At 35.7% G+C, this 21715-nt stretch overlaps 1 protein-coding gene across 1 annotated transcript in view; it reads right to left on the bottom strand.

Moving 5' to 3' along the window:
- Positions 1 to 312: 312 nt before the first annotated feature.
- Positions 313 to 21715, bottom strand: part of LOC148942475 (beta-1,3-galactosyltransferase 1-like) — a 99090-nt gene continuing 77687 nt past the window's right edge. The window contains exon 3 of the mRNA XM_089102121.1: positions 313 to 4281. Within this exon, the coding sequence (XP_088958247.1) occupies positions 2981 to 4281 (1301 nt within the window). The 3' untranslated portion in view covers positions 313 to 2980. The remainder of the gene's footprint in view (positions 4282 to 21715) is intronic.

Here is a 21715-nt window from a genome sequence, read left to right as displayed (position 1 = left end):
TTTTGGAGGCTACAATCACTTGAAATCGTTATAGAAAATAAAGTGCAAAAAAAAACAACACATGATGCTACATTCGAATTGCAAGTCTATGATTTTGCAAACATGTTTTACAAGTTCAAAGTTGAAAAATATATAAGGTGAATAATAAAAATAATAAATAAATAATAATAAATAATAAATAAATAAATAATAAATAAATAATAAAAAAATAAAAAAATAAGGTGAATAATAAAAATTAAAGAACAAGAGCAACTTAACAGTTATGTCTTTATCCCTAGAGAGTGGTTTCAACCAACTTGTGTAGAGTAGAAATACAGAAAGCTTCTAACACAAAAATATAAAAAATTATATTTATTTTCAAAAATGGCAGCATAAAGGCACTGGGATAATGAAAGTATATAAAGTCTAGGAAGCTTGAACTATAAAAAAATTACATTACCACATTCTAGCATAAAAAAAAAAATATCTGAGAATACTTGCACATGGAATCTTCCGTGCAAAAAGATCATGTCATAAGAACCAAAGAAGAGTAGGCTATATCACAGCCTGGATCATTCAATTTCTAGTTGTAAAATCTTTTTTCTAGTGGTCCAGCCACTTTTTAAGCGCAAAGAGGGACCCTGTTCACTTTATCCATCCTCAAATGACATTTCAACATCCCAGTATATTCTCACTGAATTCATAAGTTAAAAAAGCCCATTTTCAAGAAATAGGAAAAAAGCCTTAGAAACTTGCTTTTTGTGAAGATATGGTGTAATTTTCTCATAGTCAAATATGATTATTTTTTTTTCCCGATTTAGTTTTAGACTTAAAGAGTTTTTTGACTTATTTATCGTAATTCTATTAATCCTCAGAGAAAGCTCATTTCGAATACAACAGATTAGTCTCCAGACATCCAGATTTTAGCTCATTAACTGTAGAGGTTGCATTTCTCCATTTAGTGTAAAAAGGTACAATATCACACAGGGCCGTACCCAGGATTTTTTTTCGGAGGGGGTTTTATTCATAAAAAATTTCGGAGGGGGGGAGGGGTTACAGACAAAAACCTTAAAAAACGCATACAAAATTTGTTTATATCCATTTTTGCTAAGTTTTTACGAGGCAGACAAAGATAGGGGGGTTCAAACCCCCCTACCCGCCCCTCTCAGGGTACGGCCATGAATCGAAGTTACAATTGTTCTTCAAAAAATCTAATAAAACAACCCCTTGCTTATATATATTTTTTTAACTAGCAACAAACCTCCTCACCTTGTCTCCGTACGGGTAGTAAAAAATTGCTTTAACAGAAATGTTCAGTACAAGTTTCATAAGTGGCAAAGACAATTGCATCTGGCATCCAAAGAAATAAGTTCTTTCCAAGGTAGTCAAAACTTTTGGGAACTGGATTATCAAAGTGAAAACAAAGATAGTTTTTAGTGTCCCTCCAGATAACTGGCGGGTTCAAGCTGCTTTCAAAACTATCTGCATGGCTGCATTTATTTTCTTATCTTATTATTATTACTATTAAGCGGTCTGTGTTTTTTCCAGTCTAAGTCTTTGGATTGGGCTTGCACGTTCCAGAAAGCAGAAAAAAGGAGGCCTTCAGCAAGCCGTACTAAGCAGAATAGCGTAAGTACGATTTTTCACAAAATCAAAATCAACAAACGTTTGATTTGAATGAAAAAGCAAAAAGTGTCCCCCCCTTTTTTTTAATTTCCTTTTCGGACCAAAAAGTGTCTTGTTACCACCCAAGGTAAGAAGGTGTAAAAAGTCGGTAAGAATCCCCCGTTGCTGTCGGGTGTGAAATGCTCCAAGAAATACGCTCCATATTTTTTTTTCTTAGACCAGACTGAGAGTGAGAATTTCCTGGGACAAATTACAGAAGTTGCACAAGTCAACGTTGATCTGCTTGTTGTTTTAGAATATATTGTAAAAAATATGATATTTTGCGCATTTTGGATGAAAAAAAAGGTAGTAAAACTATGAGTCAACAACAGTAATCTCAAGTTAGGACTCCTATTTGTATGAAAAGGAGTCAAATATCATTAGCACTTATCCTAAAACAGATAAAAATGGTAGAACTATAGAAATAAAAACGAAAAATCACTTGTATCCAAGATGTGTAACATTTGAAATGAGAGGCTGAAAGAGTAATACTTATAGAAACAAAACAAATTTGTAGTTTTTTTTATATGTATAAACCTCAGATTATAGCCAATTCACTTAGAAAACTGGTATCTTATAATCTAAATGCAAAAGAAAACTTCATCTAAGTAAGCTTTAAGTCGAAACCACTCCCTTCTGACAAAGTTGCTTATTCCCTCAAAAAAAAAAAAAAAAAAAAAAAAAAAAAGAAAGAAAACACTCCGAAGTTCCGAAGCCTTTATCATTTTCACAGAAGTTTAGACGGGTTTTTTATGCAGTGATCCATTTACGGGTTATTTGTATTGACGCAATCAGGGAATTGCCGAGGGCCATGTCCTCTATCCTAAAAAAGGAAGGCAAAAAAAAAAATTCCCGTCCAGACCTATGCTCTTGTGAATTTGCCCTCTTTTGTCGACAGATCTATTTAATAACAGGTTCACTTCAATGAAGATGTTACTTCTTATCAACATATTTAAAATACTTTGATTTGTTACCGTCGGACCTCTTCATTAAAATATCCCCCCCCCCTCAAAGGAAAAAAAATCCTAGTGGCTTCCTTGGCTATTTGAGGATTGTTTAGGAGAAACCTGAAGGGAATTAAGAAAGTAAAATCCTTTGATCTTATTCCTCAACAAACCACAATACATTTAAGTACACAAGAATTCATACCCAAGATTCTTATTGCTAACTGAAGGGGTCTAAAATGGACCTTAGAGGCTAGTAATACCCAATTTCGAAGCCTAATATTTAAATAAGCAAACTAGTCTAAATGCACTCTGAGTTTCAACAACTATTTTACGACAAAGTTTCAAGTTTCAGTTGAATTAAAAAAAAAAAAAAGTAAATTGAAAATTTTCTAAGTCTTCGCCATCTTGTTCACTTGCATTGGAGGTTTGACAGGTTTAAGAAAATCTTTCACTTGCACTGGAGGTTTGACAGGTTTTAGAAAATCTTTCACTTGCACTGGAGTTTTGACAATTTTTCCAGGCTTGGGTTTATCACAATCCTCAAGACCATCAGACACTCTCTTCCACAGATCATACATTTCATAAGTCTTCACCATATGAATACTAATTGCTTTTTTCACTTTACACGTTTCTAACGCAACTCTACGATTGATAAACTGATCAAAATGCATATGGTCAATTTTTAATTTTTTAGCTATTATTCCTGTTATATACACATCTTCTAATTTATAAAAAGTATTATTAAGTGATTCTCTATATAATTCCTTGACAATATCACCGGTTAAAACGTAAGCCGGTCCTGTATTAAAATCAGGGTAATAGGGGTCATTGTATAGTCTCGGTGGTATATAGTATTTCGACGACATATTCCGTATGGGTTTCCATTTTTGTGCCAATTTTCCGAAGATTAACCGTGGTCTTTTAACAGCAGACACTAGTTTCAACAGTGGTGGAAAATTGATGTACATATCATCATCAGTCTTAAGCAAAAATTTTGTACGAGAACAATGTTCTGACACCCATTCTAGCATAGACATTGTCTTCAGTGTCAAATTGTTATATGTATCCATGAAGTTTCCTTGTATTATATCATCGTAGATGCTGGATTCTTCTTTAAGTAATACATTTTCTGTATAATTTTTTGACTGACCGACAAAAAACGCCAGTGCCACATCCTTACGGAGGGCAATATGGCCCCAGGTGCCTCTCACAGCAGAGCGTTCTAAACGATGACCCGGTGCTGATGTTACCAGTACTAAGAGTCTTAAGTCGCCGCCTTTGTTTTCACTACATATTTCAGAACTTATGGTATGACCATTTACGTAGAGAGTTGACGTCAGAACCGGAGGGTTTTCGTATTCACTTGGTATAACAGGTGTTATACTTTTTTTATCAATAGATTTTGTCACAATTACTTTACTCACAGCAGCCGCTCTGTACGTCACTTTGATCTTTTCTGTTGTGATTTTCTTTGTTGGCTCAACACTGATCTTTTTAACTTCTTCTTTTAAGTCTGGGATTTTGTCGAGTATTTCATCCGTGCCTCCTTGAGCAATTGGAGGCACTTCAACAGCTTTCACTGATTCATCACTTTTGGAATTCAAATCAAGGTCAGAGGGAGGGATTCCTGGGTCAACAGAAGCTACTTCTTGGAGTGCTCTAGATGCAGCGTGATCCACATTTTGTGAAGCTGAAAAAGGAGAAAATCAATATAAACCTACTTTTTTTTCTTGATTCACATACACACAAAAAACACGCAAACGAGTCGGCACCACACAAAAGACTTCTGTGTACACGCCTTGAGATACATCCTCATTTGAGGTTAAAGCAATTTATATAAGGCTTCTACTACTACTACTAACAACTCATGCAGAACCGAGCCACTTGAGGCCAATACAGCTACGCACGCTCCTCCTCCATCTCAATCTACTCAAAGCCTACCACTTTACACCCTCTCAAGACGTTTCTATTTCCCTTAAATTTTTCCTCACGACATCCTCCCACCCGATTCGGGGACGACCTGCTTTTGTTTGACCCTAGATGTTTGGCCAACAAGGGTGATATTTGGCAATCTGTCATCCTTCATCCGCAGAACGTGTCCTAGCCATCTCAACCTTTCTCTCATTAAAGACCTAGAAAGCGGGATCGAACCAAATTTTCCGAACATTTTAGTGTTTGATATAGGATCAGACAGTCGGGTACCCAAAACTATCTACAGGCAATTCCTCTGAAAAACATCTAATACATCCTTCTACGTCTTTCGGAGGGCCCACACTTCAGAACTATGCTTAACCCAGAACCATAGTATATAATTCTTCGCACAAACCATTCACAAGCTGGGCCGTTCCGAGGGTAAAGATGATGAGAGAAGTATTGCGGGAGAATATGGTAAGATTAAGGCAAATTTTCATCGGTTTGGCCAATCCGTGCAAGTCAAAATGTCACTGATGGACCTGTTCCTAATGTTTTTTTTTTTTTTTTTTTTTTTTTTTGGGAATCTATAGAATAGTAACTTATCCAAATTATTTTTTTTAACAAATGTCGACAAAGCCACACAAATTTCGGACGAAAAAGCCCCCCCCCCCACCGAAAAAAATGCTGGGGCTCTTGGGATATTCGTATTCATACGTGAACGTAGTATAGATCTTAAAAACAGGGGAGGGTAAGCAAATTTTCCCACTGCACCAACCGACTTGTGACAAGCTCATTCAAAATAAATTGGGAGAGAACCTGTAAAGCAATCTTGGGCAACTTTCCACAATACTTCTAGATGGAGGCGGGGGGCTTCAGGCTCGGGTTCTGAAAGTATGATGTTTTTGGTTTCTCGAAACTCAATGGTCTATTCTGGTAGACATCATCTGTTCTCCGATTTTAGCCCAATTCCCTCCCCTAAAAAATAACACCCTAGATTCCTTCGTATGAATAAAAACATAATAATCATACATATCTTTTGGTTAGTATATAACTTACGCATCTTGTGAAAACTGCCAAAAATATGGTAAAAAATACGAATACAAAAGTAAAAGTAACTGCAAGCAATATTCCAAAAAAGTTTGCGTTGGTATACTAAAATATATTAATTTTGAAAATAAAATAATGATCCAGTAGCCCATGAACGTTTCCAAAGCTAGAGTCTGCTGGATGAGTTTGATGAGTGGATGAGATGAGTTTCCTTAAATGTTTAAAAAAAATAAATAAAAGTAAAAAAAAAACCTAGAACTCTTCTGCCATTGAACGTAAATAATTATAGGCCTATCCGTAAATATAGGCCTAACGTAAATAATTATAGGCCTATCCGACCAAGATTATCCCAAAATGTGCTTCACAACATTCTTAATACTAAGAACCGAAATAGGCATAAAAAAACTTGAATTTTGGTCCCTGGATAAAATAAACCTGCAACCAATCTTATTTTCTTCTTCTTCATAAAAAAAAGCACCGGGAATCCTAAACAGGCTCCTTTCGTCTTCTAACTGCACTTTTCTTCTACTTCGTTAGAAATCACTTGGACTCCATCATTTGGTGTCTTTCTGGCTTCCAAGTTGGTGGATTCTCCTCCATGGCAGTGAATTTATGTTCTCCCAAGGGGGGGAGAAACTAATTTGGCTTTTTTAGGAGCCAAATAAGGGAAGCGTAGGGTCCTGCTACCATTTCCCCGCAATTTAAGAGTAAACCAAACGTAGTATTTAGGGTATCCTCCATGGGCGCCCATAAGCTGAATTCCAGGGGGGGCAAACTTCGTCTAATTGCTACTTTTAATGCTATATAATACAAATCTCAGAAAAAAAATATAAAAATAAGGCAGCATCATTCAGCCAGGGGGGGGCAAGAGCCCCACCCCTGCCCCCCCATATGGGCGCCCATGGTATCCTCTGCTGTTGTTTCAAAAGTGAAATCTGCTTCTGATTGGCTGACAATCCTGACTGCGTTTGATTTGCCTTTTGAAGGCTGAGATAAAGATGAAATTTTTACTATCTATTTAGAAGTTAAATTAAGGTTTTGTAGTTATTGACTGATTGCCAAATGTGTTTTTTTTTACTAATCTCGCTTCGCTCAGGCGAGATCCTAAGCAGCTCGGGCCTTCGGCTTTCGGGAAAGAACCACGTTATATATTGCATTTTGATTACTTCGTTTCAGCTAGGTTAAAAAAGAACACTGAAAAGTCAATGTTTAACATCAAAGTATATATGAACCGCAGAAAACAAGTATCGCTTCTCCATGACTAATTATTTTCCAACCTCGAAATAAACCTACATAACAGTATCAGCCTGTACATATCATTAAACCTACAAAATTATATTAATTTTCATATTATGTTTTATAGAAAAAATATATAAAGATGAATACACTCGTCAATATTTTTTTCTTTACCTTAACAGTCCGCGCGATATGATGTGTGTCATTTTTGAACAAGCTTTTCGCTACTGTTCATATATACTTGTACTGTGGTTTAACATGGTGTTAGCTACTACACTGTTTGTACAAATATCCATAATTTTTTATTCATATGTTAAGGAACTTAACAAAATCTTGGAATTAAATTAATACGGAAAATACGAAAAATCATGCAAATAGCCATTAATTTCAATAAAACGGAAAAAAAACATAAACAATATTAAATTAAAGGAATTTACTATTTGCAGGAAACAGGCAGACATTCAATAACCATACGATTGTCCTTGTGTTTGAGGTTTGATTTGATTATGTGTTTTCATTTTTATTCGTTATATCGTTCATTACTGTTTCCGTTCGTTTGTTCATCTACAGTAACTTTTGTTCGCTTTACGAGTTGTTTATTCATTCATAAAACAACTTCTAAGACCACACTGGCTAATCATGACAAAACAAAAAATCGCAAATAGGAGAAAATGAGGACCCTTTCATCATTGCTTCGAAAGGGTCTTTATTTTAGTTTCAGTTTATTTTCAGTTTAGTTTCAGTTATTTAGTTTATTTTGAGGTTTCGTTTATATTGTCCTTTAAACTTTTATCTGCATTTATTTTATTTTTCTGAAATGAGGACGATTGAGCGGAGGTCTCAACCGAAATATCTGCATAATTTTTTCTTCTGTTTTTCACTGGTTGTTATTGTCCACGTTTCTCTCTTCTTTGCGATTTTTTTATTCATTCATAGTATTTATTGCTTTTAAATTTGGCTTATTTTATGATTTTATTTTGTCCGTTTTAAGTTTTAATGCTGCTGTTTGCTTTTCTTTGAAAACCTTTTTTGAAACCGTTTATTTAAATTAAGCTCTTTAAAACTGAAAGGGGTTCATTTGCAGGGCCGGATTCAAAGCTTTGACGATTCTAGGCCCTAGCGTTTTGCCGCTCTGATTTTGCGAGATTTTCGGGGAAATCTAAACCCTACAGGGTTCTAAACTCTATGCTTTCTAAAAGCCAGAACATAATTAGTACTTTACTGAACAAAATTTGAATGATTTTACTGGAAAAAATGTGCATTGTCAGTTTAATATACATATGCTGATATTTATTCCTTAAAATATTAATTAATTTTTGATTTCTTAAATTTATAAGTGAAAACATTTAAAATAATTTTTAGTAAATTGAAATTTATATTGTGGCTTTTAGAAAGCATACGGGTTTAAAACCCTAATCAGATTAATTTCTGCTCGTTTTGAGTTTGACTTATTTACATATCTGGTCGTTTTTGGATTAATTTATTTATTGATAATTATTTGTGGTTGTTGTATTCTTAGTAGATAGTTTAATTTTGTTTATAGTCATTTTCCTTTTAACGGAGTTCTTTACCTTTTTTTGAAATAATTATTCTTTGCAGAAAGTTTTTTTTATTAATTTTTGTTCATTTTATATTGACATAGTCCTTTTCAGGGAAAAAAACTGAGCCTGTTCTAAAGTTAAACATCCATCCCTTCCATAAAAACTTTAAATGCTCCCGGGCACAACTTACAACCCTTACCCCTAGTCTTTGGGGTTTTTTCAACCCCAAATGCCTTGTTAAATGATATTTAGACTATTTTGAATAGAATCACTATCTTAAAATTTCTATTAGATGCATTTCGGGCCAATATGACGTGTGTGTAAGGGGGAGGGGGTAGCTGCCATCTGATCCCTTTTACTCTTAAAAAGAGCACTAGAGCGTATGATTACCAATCCAATGAGTCCCCTCCGAAGTTTATATGACCACACTTTTTATCAAAACCCTCTGTGTGTCTCTGTGTGTTTGTCGTCTAGGTAAGTGTGTCGTCTCGGGGGATTTGTTATCCTCAAAGACATTATTTCCAGACCTTTCTGATAGGCTGAACAAAATGGCTATATCAAAATTTTGATTGGAAATGATTGGGGTAATGATAGGCGTGGAGGAGGGCGTTTGCCCTCTGATCACTTTCAACTAATAAAAAAGGCACTAGTCCTCTCAATTTCCAATCGAATGATCCCTTTTTGAAGCTTCTACGACAAAAATGTCTACAAAACCCTTATATGCCCCAAGGGTATAACTTACGACCCTTGTCCTGCTAACTATGGGGGGAGGGTTGTCATCCTCAAAGACATAATTTCCAGGCCTTTCAACTCCGTTGAACAAAATGACCATATTAAAATGTTGATCGGAGATGTTTGGGGAAATTATGGGCGTGGGGGGGGGGGGCGATTCGCGCTGTTGATTACTTTCGACAATTAAAAAGGGCAATAGCCCTCTCAATTTCCAATCGAATGAGCCCTTTTTGAAGTTTTTGCGAAAACACTTTCTATTAAAACAGTATATGCCCCAGGACATAACTTACAACCTTAGCCCTGAGGGCTGTGAGAGGGCTGTCACACTCAAAACATAATTTCCGGACCCTTCAACTACGTTCAACAATATGGCTATATTAAAATGTTGATCGGAAGTGTTTGGGGAAATGATGGACGTGGGGAAAGGGGCATTCGCCCTCCCATCGCTTTGACTATTAATAAGGGCACTAGCCCTCTCAATTCCCAAGTGAATGAGTCCTTTTTGTAGTTTCTGGCAAAGAACTAAATTCCAGAGCTTTCAACTACATTGAACAAAATGTCAATTTTTATTGGATGTGTTTGGGGAAATGGTGAACGTGGGAGGGTGTTAGTTTTCCTCCAATCACTTTTGACCATTAAAAAGGGAACTACCCCTTTCAATATCCAATTGAATGAGCCCTTTTCGAAGTTTTCCATGACAACCCTCTCTATAAAAACCTTAGATGCCCCCAGGGTATAACTCACAACCCTTGCTCTGAGGGACATGGGGGGTTTATCATTCTGAAAGATATAATATCCAGAACTTTCAACTACGTTGAAAAAAATGGTACTCCCGAAATTTTGATTGGTTGTGTTTGGGGAAATGATGGGCGTGAGAGGGGAGTTAGTTGCTCCCCAATCAGTTTCGACTAGCCTATTCAAAAGGGCAATAGCCCTTTCAATTTCCAATTGAATGAGCCCTTTTTGAAGTTTCTACGACAACATTTTTATAAAAAAGATCCTTATATTGCCTTGAAGGCTGTGGGGGGGGGGGGGGTGTCATCCTCAAATACCAAATTTCTAGAACCTTCAACTACTTTGAACAAAATGGCTATCTCAAAATTTTGATTGGATATGTTTCGGGAAATGGTGGGCGTGAGAGGGGGGTGGGTTGCTCTCCCATCACTTTCTACTATTAAAAAGGGCACTAGCCCTTTCAATTTTCAATCGAATGAGCTTTTTTGAAGTTTCTACGACAATGCTTTCTATAAAAACCTTATATGCTCCCACTGCACAACTTACAACCCTTGCCCCGAGGACTCTGAGGGGGTTACCATCCTCAAAGAGCTAATTTCCAGAATTTTTAACTACGTTGAAGAAAATGGATATCTCAAAATTTTGATTGCATGTGATTGGAGATGTGCTGGGCGTGAGAGGGGGGTTACTTGCCCTCCAATTACTTTCAACTATTAAAAAGGGCACTAGCTCTTTTAATTTCCAATCGAGTGAGCCCTTTTTGAAATTTTTACGACAACACTTTCTATAAAAACCTTATATGCCCCCAGGGCATAACTTACAGCCCTTGACCTGAGGGGTGTAGGGGGAGTGTCATCCTGAAAGACATAACTTCCGGACCTTTCGTCTACGTTGAACAAAATGTATATCTAAAAATTTTGATTGGATATGTTTGAGGAAATGGTGGGCTTGGAAGGCGGGTTAGTTGCCTTCCAATCACTTTCGAGTATTATAAAGGGCACTAGCTATTCCTATTTCCAATCGAATGATCCCTTTTCGAAGTTTCTACGACAACTCCTGCGATACAAAGTGCCCTGGCCAAAACCAAATCAGAGGCAACGCTGTAGCGTTGCCTATAGTAAAGGCCATACGGCTCCAATGTTTTATTATTACTTATTATTTTTTTTCCCAGAGGCACTTCTTATATAAGAGGTCGTCGTAGAAGCTTCAAAGGGGGCTCATTTGATTGGAAATCGAGAGTTATAGTACCCTTTTTAATAGTCGAAAATGATTGGAGGGCAACTAGCCCCCCTCCCCGAAGCCCATCATTCCCCCAAACACAACCAATCAAAATTTTTAGATAGCCATTTTGTTCAGCGGAGTTGATTTCAAGAAGGAAAATATAATTTTGAGGAGGATACTCCCCCACAACCCTCAGGGCAAGGGTTTTAAGTTATGCCCTGGGGGCATATATGGTTTTTATAGAAGGCGTTGTCATATAAACTTCAAAACAGGCTCATTCGATTGGAAATTTAAGGGATAGAGCCCTTTTTAATAGTCTAAATTGATTGGAGTGTACATTGCCCCCCCCCCAAGCCCATCATTCCCCCAAACACATCCAATAAAAATTTTCAAATAGCCATTTTGTTCAGCGTAGTTGATTTCCAGATAGAAAATATATTTTTGAGGAGGACACTCCCCCAAAAACCTCAGGGCAAGGGTTTTAAGTTATGCCCTGGGGGCATAAAAGGTTTTTATAGAAGGCGTTGTCGTAGAAACTTCAAAACAGGCTCATTCGATTGGAAATTAAAGGACTAGTGCCCCTTTTAATAGTCGAAAATGATTGGAGGGCAACTAGCCCCCCCTCCACGCCAATAACTCCCCCCAACATATCCAAACAAAATTTTGAGATAGCCATTTTGTTTAGCGTAGTGGATGTCCAGATAGAAAATATGTTTTTGAGGAGGACAATCCCCCACAACCTTCAGGGCAAGGGTTTTAAGCTATGCCTTGGGGGCATATAAGGTTTTTATAGAAGGCGTTGTCATAGAAACTTCAAAAGAGGCTCGTTCGATTGGAAATTGAAGGGCTAGTGCCCTTTTTAAAAGTCGAAAATGATTGGAGAGTAACTAGCCCCCCCCCCCCTCCTCACGCCCATCATTTCCCCAAACATATCCAATCAAAATTCGAGATAGCCATTTTGTTCAGCGTAGTTGATTTCCAGATAGAAAATATAATTTTGTGGAGGAAACTCCCCAACAACGCTCAAGACAAGAGTGTTAAGTTAGGACCTGTGGGAATATACGGTTGTTATAGAAGACGTAGTCGTATAAACTTCAAAACATGCTCATTCGATTGGAAATTAAAGGGCTAGTGCCCTTTTTAATAGTCAAACGTGATTGGAGTGCAAACAGCCCCCCCCCCCGACGCCCATCATTTCCCCAAACATATCCAATCAAAATTTTTAGATAGCCATTTTGTTCAGCGTAGTTGATTTCCAGATAGAAAATATGTTTTTGAGGAGGACACTCCCCCAAAACCTTCAGGGCAAGGGTTTTAAGATATGACCTGGGGGCAAATAAGGTTTTTACAGAAGGCGTTGTCGTAGAAACTTCAAAACAGGCTCATTCGATTGGAAATTCAAAGGGCTAGCGTCCTTTTTAATAGTCGAAAGTGATTGAAGGGCAACTAGCCCCCCCCTCACACGCCAATCATTCCCCTAAACACATCCAATTAAAATTTTGAGATAGCCATTTCGTTCAGCATAGTTGATTTCCAGATAGGAAATATATTTTTTAGGAGGACAATCCCCCACAACCCTCAGGGCAAGGTTTTCAAGTTATGCCCTGGGGGCATATAAGGTTTTTATAGAAGGCAGTGGAAATTCAAAGGGCTAGTGCCCTTTTTAATAGTCGAAAGTGAATTGAGGCCAACTAACCCCCCTCTCACGCCCACCTTTTCCCCAAACACATCCAATCAAAATTTTGAGACAGTCATTTTATTAAACGTAGTTTTAAGTTATAGAAATTAGGTATTTGAGGATAACAACTCCCCCACAGCCCTCAGGGCAAGAGTTGTAATTTAAGGATTCTCCGAATCCTTCCTATTATTTCTTATGGAAGGGATGCTCGTATAAACTTTGGAGAGGTCTCATTTGACTGAAAATTGAAAGTTCTTGTTCACTTTTTAAGAGTCAAAAGAGATTGGAGGGTGACTAGCCCCCCCCTCCTCCACGCCCTAAATAAATCAGATAAAAATTTTGAGAAAGACATTTTGTTAAAATAGTTCAAAGTTCTAATAACAAAAACCCTGGTGTCGACACAGCCCATCAGGGCCCGGGGGTAGGCGTTTTAAGTTATGCCCTGGGGCATAACTTATTAAAGGGGGTTTATAACAGTAGTAAGGCCATATGCACTTGAAAATATACATGCACTTTCACAAGCCTGAGGCATGGATATGTGTGTGTATTTTCAAGTAATTGGGTTACCAGGGGCATTTGCCTATTACAATGAACCCTATGTGGGTTGGCAGACAGGTTTTCTATTATGAGACTCATTTTTTGTGTGTCAAACTCATGGATACATGTTTATTATTTTTTTTTTTTTTTTAATGGTAGTTATTCAATGAAGCCCATAGCACTTTGCAGAAACCCGTGAATGTAGGACTGAAAGTCCAATTACTAATCAAGTTAGTATGACCGCCATTTTTTGATCTGGTTAAGTGGGTATAATCTGGTTTGGTTTGTTATTGCGAGAGGCTTACTCAATTTACATCTTAGTGTTAACTGGGTGATCTAATTGCGTAGGTACTAAAGGAACATTTGAAGGTGGAGAAAAAAGGGGTAATTAGTGATTGGATAATTTTAACAAGAAATGACTGAAAAGTGTTTTGGAGGAGATGGAATGAATGTGTACTGTATAATACACAAGTGATGATTTTCACAGTGTTGTCAATTTTAAATAGTTCAGAAATAAAACAAATTAACAAGAAATGGCTGAAAAGTGTTTTGAGGGAGTTGAGTTGCATGAGGGTTGACTTGCACGAGGGTTCAGTTACATGAGGATTCAGTTACACGAGGATTTGTTAAATGGGGTCGAGTAGCACGGAGGTTCAGTTGTACGGGGGGTTTCGGTTATACAGGGGTTCAGTTACATGGGGGGTTCAGTTGCACGGGGGGTATCTGCTATAAAAAACACTTCATTCTAAACAAATCTATTTGCTTGCTGCCATAGGAATTTCTATATTATTTGCTTGCTGCCATAGGACTATGCTATTTGCTTGCTGCCATAGGAATTTCTATGTTATTTGCTTGCTGCCATAGGACTATGCTATTTGCTTGCTGCCATAGGAATTTCTATGTTATTGACCGCCATTTTTTGATCTGGTTAAGTGGGTATAATCTGGTTTGGTTCGTTATTGCGAGAGGCTTACTCAATTTACATCTTAGTGTTAACTGGGTGATCTAATTGCGTAGGTACTAAAGGAACATTTGAAGGTGGAGAAAAAAAGGGGTAATTAGTGATTGGATAATTTTAACAAGAAATGACTGAAAAGTGTTTTGGAGGGGATGGAATGAATGTGTACTGTATAATACACATGTGATGATTTGCACAGTGTTGTCAATTTTAAATAGTTTAGAAATAAAAAAAATTAACAAGAAATGGCTGAAAAGTGTTTTGAGGGGGTTGAGTTGCACGAGGGTTGACTTGCACGAGGGTTCAGTTACATGAGGATTCAGTTACACGGGGATTAGTTAAATGGGGTCGAGTAGCACGGAAGTTCAGTTGTACGGGGTTTCGGTTATACAGGGGTTCAGTTACATGGGGGGTTCAGTTGCACGGGGGGTATCTGCTATAAAAAACACTTCATTCTAAACAAATACGAACATTTTGAAAAGCAGACAAAAAATTGGACACTATAATCAGAATTATTTGATTAACATTTAAAAAGGGGTAATGAAATATGTGATCCGTATAATACACTAGTGATGTTTGATAAGTATTGTCAATTTAAAATAGGATCTAACGTTCCCTTCGTCCCCCCGATTTCTGAGGGCAGGGAGGGGTCAATTTTGGAGGAAAAACATCTGCATCAAGGGGAAGGCTCAAAGACCCTTCTTTCCCACACTTCCGAGGGCAGGGGAGGGGGAGAAGGTGATAGTATTCCAATACAATAATTCAAGCATAATAGAATTTATGCTCCTAGTGGAAGCTCGTAAAGCCCTTCCCCCTCTCCGCGCTAGGATTATTGCCAGACTGTACCTCTAAATACAGAGAATTAAGGTGATAGTATTCCGATACAATAAGTCTAGTATACTAAAATTTATGCTCCTAGTGGAAGCTCTTAAAACCCTCCCCCCTCTCCCGCACTAGGATTATTCACTAGCTGTGACAATGTATATTACTTCTAAATACAGATAATTAAAGTGATAGTATTCCGATACAATAAGTCAAGCATACTAGAATTTATGCTCCTAGTGAAAGCTCTTAAAGCCCTTCTCCCTCCCCGCACTAGGATTATTGCTAGAGTTCTTAGTCCCTCATAGGTGTTTGTTGTCTGAATCCTATAGGTTGGGATGAGTAGCTTTCTATTTTTGACTTTTCTGAGCTAGGTTTCTTAGTCTTTCATAGGTGTGTGTTGTCAGAAAGTTATGATTTGGGATATGTAAATTACTATTTTTGACTTTTCTGAGCTAGATTTCTTAGCCTTTCATGGGTGTTTGTTGTCTGAAACCTATAGTTTGGGATGAGTAGTTTTCTTTTGGACTTTTCAGAGCTGGATTTCTTAGCCTTTCGTCGGTGTGTGTGTTGACTGAAACTTATGATTTGGGATATGTAAATTACTATTTCGGGCTTTTCTAAGCTAGATTTCTTAGTCTTTCGTTGGTGTGTGTTGTCTGAAACCTATGATTTGGGATTTGTAGTTTTGCTTTTTGGACTTTTCAGAGCTAGGATTCTTAGTCCCTCATAAGTGTTTGATGTCTGAAACCTATAGTTTGGGATGAGTAGTTTGCTATTTCAGGCTTTTCTGAGCTAAGGTTTCTTAGTATTTCATAGGTGTGTGTTGTCTGAAACTTATGACTTGAAGTGTCTAATTTGCTATTTCAGGCCTTTCTGAGCTAAGGTTTCATAGTATTTCGTAGGTGAATGTTGTCTGAAACTTATGATTTGGGATATGTAAATTACTATTTCGGGCTTTTCTAAGTTAGATTTCTTAGTCTTTTGTTGGTGTGTGTTGACTGAAACCTACGATTTGGGATATAAGGTTCTTAGTTTTTCGTTGGTGTGTGTTGTCTGAAACCTATGATTTGGGATTTGTAGTTTGCTTTTTGGACTTTTCAGAGCTAGGATTCATAGTCCCTCATAGGTGTTTGTTGTCTGAAACCTATAGTTTGGGATGAGTAGTTTGCTATTTCAGGCTTTTCTGAGCTAAGGTTTCCTAGTATTTCGTAGGTGTGTGTTGTCTGAAACTTATGATTTGAGGTGTGTAATTTGCTATTTCAGGCTTTTCTGAGCTAAGGTTTCATAGTATTTCGTAGGTAAATGTTGTCTGAAACTTATGATTTGGGATATGTAGTTTGCTTTATAGACTTTTCATAGCTAGGATTCTTAGTCCCTCATAGGTGTTTGTTGTCTGAAACCTATAGTTTGGGATGAATAGTTTGCTATTTCAAGCTTTTCTGAGCTAAGGTTTCTTAGTGTTTAATAGGTATGTGTTGTCTGAAACATATGATTTGAGGTATGCAATTTGCTATTTCTGACTTTTCATAACCAGATTTCTTAGTCTTTTGTAGGTATGTGGTGTCTGAAACCTATGATTTGGGATGTGTGGGTTGCTATTTTTTGACTTTTCTGAGCTGGATTTATTAGACTTTTGTATGTGTGTGTTGTCTGAAAAATATGATTTTGTAATTATTGTTTTGATATTTTTGACTTTTTTTTATCTAGATTTCTTAGCATTTCATAGGTGTGTGCTTTCAGAAAATTATGATTTGGGAGGTGTAGTTTGCTTTTTGGACTTTTCAGAGCTATGATTCTTAGTCCCTCATAGGTGTTTGTTGTCTGAAACTTCTAGTTTGGGATGAGCAGTTGAATATTTCAGGCGTTTCTGAGCTAAGGTTTCTTAGTATTTCGTATGTGAAGCTTCCACGTCAGTTTTAAGTTCACCAAGACATAAAAAATTTAAAGTTCAGTTCTAATTTTTCCATAGAAGATAGGAAAAGTTATACTATTATTGTGATTATTTTCTATGAAGATAGAAAGTTTCAATTTAATTCTAAATTTTCTTAAATTCAGTTCCGACTTTTCTCAAAGAGATGAAAAAATTTAAAGTTCAATTTAAAATTTTCTCAACGAAGTCAAGGAAAGTTCAAGTTCTCTTCTGAATTTCCTCAATGAAAAAGAAATTAGTCATTGATCATTTCTATTTTTCCAAATAATATAAAAATTTTCCACTCTAGTTCAGATCTGTCTCGAAGAGATGAAAAACAGAGTCATAGTGAGAGAGATATCCAAAATGTTGGGTTGATCTAGGTTCACTTAGAGGGGCACGCCACTCTAAGTGAACCTAGATCAACCCAACTTTTTGGATATCTCTCTCACTATGACTCTGTTTGTGTGTCGTGTCTGTGCGTGTCTCGTCTCTATGTCTGTGTCATCACAGAGACGATACAGAGACGACACAGAGACGTCACTTTTTTGCACTGTGTAGGAACCAGTGGGGAATCCCCGGTCGTTTGGAAAGGTACCAAGGAAAGGCGAGCAAATAGCATGTAGTTTCAAAACGTGTTTAATCACGTGTAGAGGTCCCATAGAATGAAATTTCTATATTGTGCATGTAAACAGCGAATTCAAGAATGAGTTTTTTACTTACTTAGAATTTTGTCATAATTTCTTGAATGAAATGTCTTTTTTTTGTATCCAAGAGGTGAAAATCCATAAAGAGTTTGTTACTTACTTTCCTTTTTCTTTATAATTTCTTGAATTAAATTTCTACATCGTGTATCTAAGTCGTGAAAACAATAAAGCGTTGTGTATCCATGAGGTAACTTCAAGAAAGGATTTGTTACTTATTTAGAATTTTTTCATAATTTCTTGAATGAAATGACTTTTTTTTTGTTTATCCAAGAGGCGAATTCAAGAAAGAATTTGCTACTTATTTACAATTTTTGATAATTTCTTAAATGTAGTTTCTGCATTGTGTATCCAAGAGGTGACTTCAGGAAAGAGTTTGTTAATTGCTTACAATTTTTTCATAATTTATTGAATGAAATTTCCGTATTGTGTATCCAAGAGTTGACTTCAAGAAAGAAATTGTTACTTACTGAGAATTTTTTCATAATTTCTTGGATTAAATTTCTACATCGTGTATCTAAGTCGTGAAAACAATAAAGCGTTGTGTTAATGAGTTTGTTACTTACTTGGAATTTTGTTATAATTTCTTGAATGAAATGTCTTTTTGTTTATCCAGCAGGTGAATTCAAGAAAGAATTTGCTACTTACTTACAATTTTTTTCATAATTTCTTTAATGAAATTCTGCATTGTGTATCCACGAGGTGACTTCAGGAAAGAGTTTGTTACTTGCTTAGAATTTTTTCATAATTTCTTAAATGAAACTTCTGCATTATGTATCCATGAGGTAACTTCAAGAAAGAGTTTGTTACTTACTTAGAATTTTGTCATAATTTCTTGAATGAAATCTGTTTTTTATTGATCCAGGAGGCGAATTCGAGAAAGAATTTGCTACTTACTTACAATTTTTGATAATTTCTTAAATGAAATTTCTGCATTGTGTATCCACGAGGTGTATTCAAGAAAGAGTTTGTTACTATGACTTTTTTTGTTTATCCAAGAGGCGAATTCAAGAAAGAATTTGCTACTTACTTACAATTTTTGATAATTTCTTAAATGAAGTTTCTGCATTGTGTATCCAAGAGGTGACTTCAGGAAAGAGTTTGTTACTCGATTACAAATTTTTCATAATTTACTGAATGAAATTTCCATATTGTATATCCAAGAGTTGACTTTAAGAAAGAAATTGTTACTTAAAGAGAATTTTTTCATAATTTCTTGAATTAAATTTCTACATCGTGCATTTAAGTCGTGAAAAAAATGATGATTTTGTTACTTAATTTGAATTTTGTCATAATTTATTGAACTAAATGTCTTTTTGTTTATCCAGCAGGTGAATTCAAGAAAGAATTTATATTCACAAGTATGGTATTACTTTTTCTATCTTCCACCGAAAAATTTAGAATTGAACTTTAAATTTCTTTATGTCTTTGTGAAATAAAGAACTTAAGTGGAAGATTTTTATTTTCTCTGGTGAAATTAGAATTGAATTGTGTTCTTTGGTAAAATTCAAAAGAGAACTTGAATTCTTCTTCACTTCGTTGAGAAAATTTTGAATTGAACTAGAACTTTTTATCTTCCGGGAAAATATTCACAAGTATGGTATTACTTTTTCTATCTTCCATCGAAAAATTTAGAATTGAATTCTAAATTTCTTTATGTCATTGTGAAATAAAGAACTTAAGTGGAAAATTTTGTTTTCTCTGGAGAAATTAGAATTGAATTGTGTTCATTGGTAAAATTCAGTAGAGAACTTGAACTTTTCTTCACTTCGTTGAGAAAATTTAAAATTGAACTAGAACTTTTTATCTTCCGAGAAAATATTTACAAGTTTGGTATTACTTTTTCTATCTTCCACCGTAAAATTTGGAATTGAACTTTAAATTTCTTTGTCTTTGTGTAATAAAGAACTGAAGTGGAAGATTTTTATTTTCTTTAGAGAAATTAGAATTGAATTGTGTTCTTTGGCAAAATTCAGAAGGGAACTTGAACTCCTTTTCACTTAATTGAGAAAATTTAAAATTGAACTAGAACTTTTTATCTTCCGGGAAAATATTCACAGGTATGGTTTTACTTTTTCTATCTTCCACCGAAAAATTTAGAATTGAACTCTAGATTTCTTTATGTTTTTGTGAAATAAAGAACTGAAGTGGAAGATTTTTTTTTCTCTGGAGAAATTAGAATTGAATTGTGTTGTTTGGTAAAATTCAGAAGAGAACTTGAACTTTTTTTATCTTCTGTGAAAAATTAGGAAGAGTATTTTAAATTTTTCATCTCGTCGAGACAGATCTGAACTAGAATGGAAATTTTTTATATTATTTGGAAAAATAGAAATGATCAATCACTAATTTCTTTTTCATTGAGAAGATTCAGAGGAGAACTTGAACTTTCCTTGACTTCGTTGAGAAAATTTTCAATTGAACTTTAAATTTTTTCATCTCTTTGAGAAAAGTCTGAACTGAATTTAAGAAAATTTAGAATTAAAGTGAAACTTTCTATCTTCATAGAAAATAATCACAATAATAGTATAACTTTTCCTATCTTCTATAGAAAAATTAGAACTGAACTTTAAATTTTTTATGTCTTGGTGAACTTAAAACTGACGTGGAAGCTTCACCTACGAAATACTAAGAAACCTTAGCTCAGAAACGCCTGAAATATCCAACTACTCATCCCAAACTAGAAGTTTCAGACAACAAACACCTATGAGGGACTAAGAATCCTAGCTCTAAAAAGTCCAAAAAGCAAACTACACCTCCCAAATCATAATTTTCTGAAAGCACACACCGATGAAATGCTAAGAAACCTAGCTCAGAAAAGTCAAAAATAGCAAACCACTCATTCCCAAATCATAGGTTTCAGTCAACACACACCTACGAAAGGCTAAGAAATCCAGCTCAGAAAAGTAAAAAAATAGCAACCCACACATCCCAAATCATAGGTTTCAGACACCACATATCTATGAAAGACTTAATAAATCTGGTTATGAAAAGTCGGAAAAAGCAAATTGCATAACTCAAATCATAAGTTTCAGACAACACATACCTATGAAATACTAAGAAACCTTAGCTCAGAAAATCTTGAAATAGAAAACTATTCATCCCAAACTATAGGTTTCAGACAATACACACCTATGAGGGAATAAGAATCCTAGCTCTGAAAAGTCTATAAAGCAAACTACAAATCCCAAATCATAATTTTCTGACAGCACACACCTATGAAAGGCTAAGAAACCTAGCTCAGAAAAGTCAAAAATAGCAAATTAACCATCCCAAATCATAGGTTTCAGACAACACATACCTATGAAAGGCTAAGAAATCCAGCTCAGAAAAGTCAAAATAGCAACCCACCCATCCCAAATCATTGGTTTCAGACAACACATATCAACAAAAGACTAAGAAATCTAGCTTAGAAAAGCCCGAAATAGTAATTTACATATCCCGAATCATAAGTTTCAGACAACATTCACCTACGAAATACTATGAAGCCTTAGCTCAGAAAAGCCTGAAATAGCAAATTACACACCTCAAATCATAAGTTTCAGACAACACACACCTACGAAATACTAGGAAACCTTAGCTCAGAAAAGCCTGAAATAGCAAACTACTCATCCCAAACTATAGGTTTCAGACAACAAACATCTATGAGGGATTATGAATCCTAGCTCTGAAAAGTCCAAAAAGCAAACTACAAATCCCAAATCATAGGTTTCAGACAACACACACCAACGAAAAACTAAGAACCTTATATCCCAAATCATAGGTTTCAGTCAACACACACCAACAAAAGACTAAGAAATCTAACTTAGAAAAGCCCGAAATAGTAATTTACATATCCCAAATCATAAGTTTCAGTCAACACACACACCGATGAAAGGATAAGAAATCCATCTTTGAAATCAAAAAGAAAACTACTCACCCAAAACTATAGGTTTGATACAACAAACACCTATGAAAGGATAAGAAATCCAGCTCAGAAAAGTTAAAAATAGTAATTTACATATCCCAAGTCATCCGTTTATGACAGCACAGACCTATGAAAGGCTAAGAAACCTAGCTCTGAAAAGTCAAAAATAGCAAACTAGTCATC

Source organism: Artemia sp. Qi Xiang Cuo, chromosome 16, assembly GCF_049724085.1.
Source record: "Artemia sp. Qi Xiang Cuo chromosome 16, ASM4972408v1, whole genome shotgun sequence".
Lineage (NCBI taxonomy): Eukaryota > Metazoa > Arthropoda > Branchiopoda > Anostraca > Artemiidae > Artemia > Artemia sp. Qi Xiang Cuo.
This window is presented reverse-complemented; position numbering and strand designations above follow the sequence as displayed.